The sequence below is a fragment of the Trachinotus anak genome, unplaced genomic scaffold, assembly GCF_046630095.1.
Source record: "Trachinotus anak isolate AG129_WGS33_773 ecotype Australia unplaced genomic scaffold, CSIRO_AGI_Tana_v1 ptg000014l, whole genome shotgun sequence".
Classification (NCBI taxonomy): domain Eukaryota; kingdom Metazoa; phylum Chordata; class Actinopteri; order Carangiformes; family Carangidae; genus Trachinotus; species Trachinotus anak.
In genome coordinates, this window is record NW_027273865.1 from 18,955,001 (window position 1) to 18,962,500 (window position 7,500).

At 41.7% G+C, this 7,500-nt stretch overlaps 1 protein-coding gene across 2 annotated transcripts in view; it reads left to right on the top strand.

The window, feature by feature from the left end:
- Positions 1–7,500, top strand: part of LOC139631761 (cGMP-dependent 3',5'-cyclic phosphodiesterase) — a 134,282-nt gene that overhangs the window by 106,923 nt on the left and 19,859 nt on the right. For both annotated transcript variants that reach the window (XM_071496272.1, XM_071496273.1), the window contains exons 5-10: positions 2,235–2,344; positions 3,294–3,349; positions 3,578–3,637; positions 4,367–4,523; positions 5,281–5,333; positions 7,411–7,485. In XM_071496272.1, the coding sequence (XP_071352373.1) occupies positions 2,235–2,344; positions 3,294–3,349; positions 3,578–3,637; positions 4,367–4,523; positions 5,281–5,333; positions 7,411–7,485 (511 nt within the window). The remainder of the gene's footprint in view (positions 1–2,234; positions 2,345–3,293; positions 3,350–3,577; positions 3,638–4,366; positions 4,524–5,280; positions 5,334–7,410; positions 7,486–7,500) is intronic.

Below are 7,500 nucleotides of genomic sequence, written 5' to 3' on the forward strand. Positions count from 1 at the left end.
ACTACATAATTGATGAAACTGTCTGTTTGTCGGACAAGAACCCTTTTCTCAACAACTCGTTGCCACACAAACATGGGATCACACACAGACATGCTTGTGCACACGCAAACACGCAAGGACACAAGGCACAGACCGCGCGTAGTTGTGCACACACGGACTCACACGCACGTACACATACACACACAAACACATTTGTCAGGGCTACATGCAGGCTAGAGGTAGTGGGGATATTAAAAGAGCTACAGGGCACTTTGTTACTTTTCTCCCTCCAATTCACCTGCTTATATAAGCCTGTTATCAAGACCTTGGCATAGTCACACACACACACACACACACAAACACACACACGCTCACAAACAAGCACCCACAGCCACACACACATACTCAATGAACCCATCTGAGAGGCAGAAGGCCACATTGTTTGAGTCTCATTCCAGCCCACTTTCTAATACAGACAAGGCCATTAATTGGGCCTTGACACACACAGACACACAAAAAATGCAAAAACAGGCTCAGCTAAGACATTTTCCATGATTTTTTAGTCTCTGAGAAGAAGAAAAGCTGAGAAATCTCTCAGCTGAACAAGCTATTGTTAGAAATATTGCAGTAGGAAGATGCACAACCCCAGGGTAAAAAAATACAGAAAATAGTGATACGCAATGCAGTCGCACAACAATAGTTGCTATACAGTTTTAATTCAAGTTTATACCCATTAAACTCTTTTAGCAATTTTGCAAAAAGGACTATTCACATTTTTCTTAATTGGCACATTATTGGCAGATGATTGATGATAAGATGAGTTTTGCGTCACATATTCACGTAACTACAAAAACACAACCAGCAGAATGTATTTATATATATTGTGTAGGTGATGTCCAAGCATGCAGTCTCTACCACAGTGCCTGGCACACTGTGTTTTCCTTTTGTGAGCTATGCATGCAGAGGTACTGTAATTCCCCTCCAGAGTTTTGTGCCCTTAGATGCATGACTGAACAAACATATGGACAAAAAAACCCAAAAAAAACCCATAGAGTCTAGTAACTGTTACAGTCGAGCTTAAGAGCTAGGTCATCTGCAAAACAACCCAATACCAAACCTTAATAACTACATAGAGCATGTCTCAAGAATGACACAATGACCTAGAATTAGTCTGATCAACACACCATCAGCTGTTTGGAACTGTCCCGACAAATGGAGTTCACGGTGCAGGTTCAGACAGGAGCATGACGTCATTAGCACCACCCAGATCAATTAACCATCAGCTGGTTTCTATGAGCACCAGCTTCTCACCTACACGCACTCATAACTGTACCTGAGTGGTCCATTTAAATGTCCATCTCCAAGTCTTCGCTACTGCTGCTACTAACTGCTGCCACTGGCCACGACACATCTCCCACAACTCCAGCCTTGGCCTGTGTGTTGTTCAACTTGAGCAATAGTTGTTACCAACTGCCGTTACCTGGCCATCTGTTGTTGTATCGTCTAATACATATGTTGTCATATGTCTACGACTATTCCTCAGTGAGCTGAAATAAATGGACATTTTTAAATGCATGCGTGCATTTGGCTGCATTGGTTGGAGGGGGTTTCAGAGCATGTAACAGAGACTGTGTGTGTAAGTGTGTGTGTGTGTGTGTGTGTGTGTGTGTATGAGTGTGTAGCAGCTAGAAAATATTATGTGGAGCACATAGATCATAAATTTACCAGTGTGCATTACTGAAAATACTTTCCTTCATTCTGTTGTTTATTTCCGTACTCATGCAGGTCTCCGTGTGTGTGTTTACTTAAGTGTGCAGCGATTCTGCCACACAGGTGTGTTTTGTGTGTGTGTGTGTGTGTGTGTGTGTGTGTGTGTGTGTGTGTCTATCTTTGGCAGTAGTCAGTCAGAATAAACAAGTCCTCGTCTCAGATTTTAGCATAAGAAACCTGCCGTCTGTATCAAGTATAACACACAGACCATCATCACACCTGGCCAACACTTACACACACACACACACACACACACACAGATGGCTGTATTGGGTTCATATAATTTCACAATGAAAAATAGCACTATTCATACATTTTTTTGTGTTGGTTCGTGTCTGTTTTTGTAATGCTGGGGACTGTTTTTCCACTTGTCTTCCTCTTTGTCTCCCCAGTGTCTGTCAGACTGTCTCACTCTGGATAATGTGCTGTAGATAATGGTCCTTCTTAAACCTGAATCAAACTCTATTCGTATTTGTCTGTCTTAGGAGTATCGCGGACCAGCTGAAGCGATGTCAGTGTGCCGGCCTTCCTTCGTCTGAACTGCCAGAAAAATACAGAATCTGCCTCGCGGCACCGTTAGCAGCACACAGAAGAGGTGTGTGTGTGTGTGTGTGTGTGTGTGTGTTTGTGTTTGTGTTTGTGTTTGTTTGTGTGCTTTGTTTGTGTGCATGTTGAAGGGTGTAGCAAGGGCTTGAATGATGCTGGTGAATAGACAAATGGACCAACATCTGTGTGTGTGTGTGTGTGTGTGCGTGCGTGCGTGTGTGCGTGCGTGCGTGCGTGCAGAGGAGCAGAGAGATGTGAGAACGTGGGAGGAAAAAACAAACGAAAGGAGGTAGAGAGAGAAGGAGTGAACAAGAGATGATGATTGCCGAGGGAGAGGTATGGAGCTGTGTGGGCAACAAAATTGGACAAGAGACCAATAAAGGTCTATGACGAGAAAAAAAAAAAACATGCGAGAGTTCAAATGGAGCGGAATGAATAGACTCTACATTGCTCTTCAAATTAACATTTTTTGTTTTTATCTAAAAGCAGAAATGCGAGAATAACCTTGAGGGATGTAATCATAGAGACGTCATGGCTGACCACTCTGCACTCTGTGGATCAATAAATACCACTGAACATTCAATAATGCTGCAAAAATAAGAGTTAGTTTGCTTCCAAACACAATGTGGCAAGCACATCATTCTGCTTGTTTTTTTTATTCGTTTTTGTTTTTGTTTTTTTGTTTTTTTTGTCTGCCTTTCACACACACAACAACACTCCATTATCAAACTTATTTTTTCCCTCAGGATCTGCTGCTGCAATCTGCTGTACATTGATGAGAATAGCAAATGAAAGAAAAGAATAAACAGTGTTATACAAGAACACTGTGTTTTTTGGCCATATTCATTTCCCCTGTAAATTTCTGTTAGTGTTAGAACATGGAGGAAGAATAAATAAGATTAAGAGCAAGACAAGGACATGAAAAGAAAAGGACAAAGAGTCTGTTTTCTCTGAACTGACGCATTATGTGGTCTTCTTTCTTTCTGTCTTTCTTTCAGCTGTTGTCATTCCTATCTTGGACCCAGAGCGGGACAAGGCCCTCGCTGTCTTACTGGTGAGTCCTTGCTTTCAAGCACATACAGAAGGGTTGCAATAAAATAATGAACCCATGTGACGATTTATTTGCTACTGACTACATCATGGCCTCCTCCTTTATGAAAAGCTATATATATTTATGGTTGAATAACAGATATGGATTCATTTGATTTTACTGAACACACACGAAGACAACACAACCTGCAAGAGTGAATGTAGTTGACTGATGTGTGTCTGTGTGCTGTAGGTGGGCTGTAATCCACTATCGGATCAGGATGAACTGCATCTTAACATGCTGGAGAAACATGTAAGCTCTCTCTCTTTCTCTGTCTGTCTTGGTCATAAATATGAAAAAAAACCAAACAACTTGGCAACAATAGCTGAATCACTGGAAGAATTTGTTCTTTATTTAACCAACACCTTTCAGCACCATGGTATTTTTTGCTACAGCTTTGCAAGAAGAGACAGAAGGGGTAAAGCACAGCCCGTAATAAGTCAATTATTTAAACAGTACTAGACACTTAGATGGCACCTAAAGGATGCTGCACCTAAACTTGGAAGAAATGCAGAACAAAGGGTTAGTATAAACAGCAAAGGTCTTCACAGTCTCAAAATAACATCACAAACACTGGTACAGAATTTCAGACTGAAGTGAATGTACAGTGAACTGTGAACACCACAAAACGCTTTTTTTATTGAATAACTATATAACAACCCTCTAATGATGACGTCTTCATCTCTTTCCCTCACTTGTAAATTCCTGACAGGAATCGAAAAAAAGCCTCTTTATTGATTTCAAACATGTCTCCCTATTGTTGTTCCGCATATCTCTGCAAAAATCTGTGTGTTGTGATCATACACACAAGCTCATCAGGGATTCCTGTGAGAGACTGGAGTTTGTTCACTTCAGTGGCCTTTCCATTCATTTCTGTTGTTCTGGATGAATGACAATAAAATGACATCAAACAGTATTCAGTCTTTAATCTCAGCTGACTCCGGAGCTTGTCTGTGTGTCTGCTCCTGCGTGACATCACAGGCCTCAGTGGCGTGTGTGCGAGTCCAGACTGTTCAGACGTCCTACCAGAGGCCTCCGCTCAGCCCCTCACCCATACAGTCCCACAATGCACTGCTGCACCTCAACGTCTCAGAACAGGACTACTGCGAGCTGGACCGCAACATTCTGCAACTCTGTGGTAATGTCCACACACACGCACACAAACATACACAGATAATACGTTTGATGAACAATTTACACAAAATCACATCAAATACCCCCTACATCTCTCTCTCTTCTTTCTTCCTCTTTCGCTCTCTCTTACATACATCTTATATTTCCTGCATCTCGTGCACACAAACACAAAACTCTGAGACAAACATAATCTCTCTCTCTCACACACACACACACACACTGTGAGAGGCGAGGTATGTTAATAGAGTAAGCCCATCTGGATAAAAAGCTCTATGAATTTAGATGGACTCTGTCACTGGCAAAAGGAATGTGTGACAGCTCCTGTGTGAAAACAGAGTGCTTAGCAAAAACACTGTTTAAAATCTCATGCATAATGGAAGTGGACTTGCTAATGCTGTTTCTGCACACATACATATACATCAACATTGTTTACTCCCTGGTAATTGTCAACAAATATGAGCTGCCTTTAGTCTCCTGCCTATCTGCCCCACTCTTTCCTCCTTCTTCATCTGCAGTCCAGGCATCCTTCCATCCCTTGTCTTGTCTTCATTATTAGTCCCTCTGTTAGCTGGTTCCCGCTCACCCTTCCATGACCTCGCTGTCTCAATGTATCCCTCCACGGATTGCTTTCTGTCCACATGTGTACATGCTCTGCATTCCCCTCCTTCCTTAACGCCAGTCTGCCCTTGCTCCTCTCTGGTTTTTACTACCATCACTCCCTCCCTCTCTCTCTCTCTCTCTCTCTCCATTTTCTCTTTCAGGTGAGCTCTATGACCTTGATGCAGCCTCTCTCCAGCTCAAAGTCATCAATTATGTAAGTGGCTGAGATCACTCATACTCTCCCACATGCACATACACACACTTAAAGACATACAGTACATTCAAAACATGAAATCCTTCCCAGTGACTTATTCCCCTCTTCCTGTCAGGACCCACACCACAAGCGTTTTATCACACAATTACTTCATCATTCTCCACATAGTATGTCCCTCTCCATATATATATGATGTTCTCTCTGTAAAAAGGAGGGAAGCGGGGGGGGGGGGGATGTATGCATGTACTTGTAATTCAGGATGTATGCATGTACTTGTAATTATTTTCATACTACAAAGGACTTTGAACTTTTACACAGTTTTATTCAAACAGGAAATATACATACTTTACAGTCATCGTTTCCAGCTCTCCAACTGTGAAAATGTGCTTCTTTTCTTTGTGTTGTGGGATAGCTAACTAAACTTTGGTAATGAAAATATTTGTTAATAATTAGTTAGTTGCAGCCTATCATGCTTGAGTTTCATTTTTAAAGATTCAGATGTTCAAAATATATTAAATATCTGGTAGATTATCACAAGGCTTCATTATTATATAAAACAAAAACAACAAGTCTGGGAATTTATCAGGGTTTGTTTCAATTATTGAACAACAGAAAAGACAGATTTTTAATCATTAATGATGTGGAAAAAAAAAATGTGAATCAGATTTTACAAATACTATTTGCAGCTTAAGCACTCAGTACTTTTCAGAGCTGTTAATTGTTTTTCACTAAATTATTACTTATTAGAGACTCTGGTGCATATTCAGCAGCTCCTTTTTTTTTGCCTTTTTTTCCCATTTTTCTCTTCATTTTCTATTACATGTATCAAAAGGGGAACTCATTTGCTTTTGACCGCAGTGATCAGTGTCCTGTTGCAGTAGGAAACAGTATAACTTTTGGGTGCATAGGGCAAAAAAGTCTGTGTGAAAAGTTGTTTAAACCAATGTTTTCCTTTGCTCAAACAACACTGGACATGCAGGCTGCATGTAAAACCTCAGGCAGCCTTTGGTGCCTCAAAACCTGCATTTGCTGTATTTTTCCTGCATTTGAGGGAAAGGCGATGTTGAGGTGGTGCAAAAGGCTGCAGGGCTTTTAAAATGTATTTTGAATCCTTTATGGTTTGTTTCTCCTGTTTATTGTTACAGTTGTAAAAAGGAGTGGCGGGTGGGGGTGGGGGTGCTGGTGGTGGTGGTGGTGGTGGTGGGTGGGGGTGGGGTGGGGGAGCAGCGGGAGATTGTTGCTTCCAAAGAATTGTCAGTTTGGTGGGAAGTGCTTGGGGCGGCTCTTATGGGATTAACAGTATTTGGGAAAAAGGGGGTGGAGGGGCTTATTATTGTATGTGGGTGCAACGACATGCTTTATTTGTGTATTTTTGTGTGTGTGTGTGTGTGTGTGTGTGTGTGTGTTTTTGTGCTGCATGTGTATGTGAGCACACGTGTGCGCATGTTTAGGGCTTGTGTGTGTGACTGAGGACCGAGTGTGTTGGCAGTAGCTGGTGTTTATTTCTGTCCTGGTTGTTCTCCATCCAGCTCTGTGGATTACAGAGACTAATATTGTGTGAGGCAATGCTGCTCTTACGTATAACTGTGTGTGGGTGTGTGAGCATCTATGTATGCTCATGTATATGCTTGTGTACCTAAAGTGTTTGTGCCAGCGCCTATGAAGGTGTGCGTGTTTGCACCTCAGCGTGTATTTCAGTCTATGAATGTGAATGAAATGTTTCCCATCACAGACCGCAGCAGGGTATTGGTTGCAACTCTGCAGCTCTTACAGAGCATGACAGCAGAGATGTTTAGTGCATATATACTCTTTCATTTATACACAAACAGACACCTAAATGTGATTTTGTCTTCCTGGTGTGGGGGTTTTGAGCTTTCCAATTCAAAGGAAAGCCTTGACCTTGTGGTAAAATGATAATACTGAATTCTTGCCCCAGCCTAGCTCCAGTCATTTTCCATTGCCCACTGATTTCTAATCTCGTCTTCACATTTTCCAAAGAATCTTAAATTGAGGCTTGAAGAGAGATTTTTGTGCTTAAATATCAGCACTGATGTTGTGTTTATGTTCTCCTTTTTAGCTGCAGCAGCAGACTCAGTCACAGTGTTGTTGTCTTCTACTGGTGTCTGAGGATAACCACCAGCTGTTTTGCCAGGTACAAACACACACA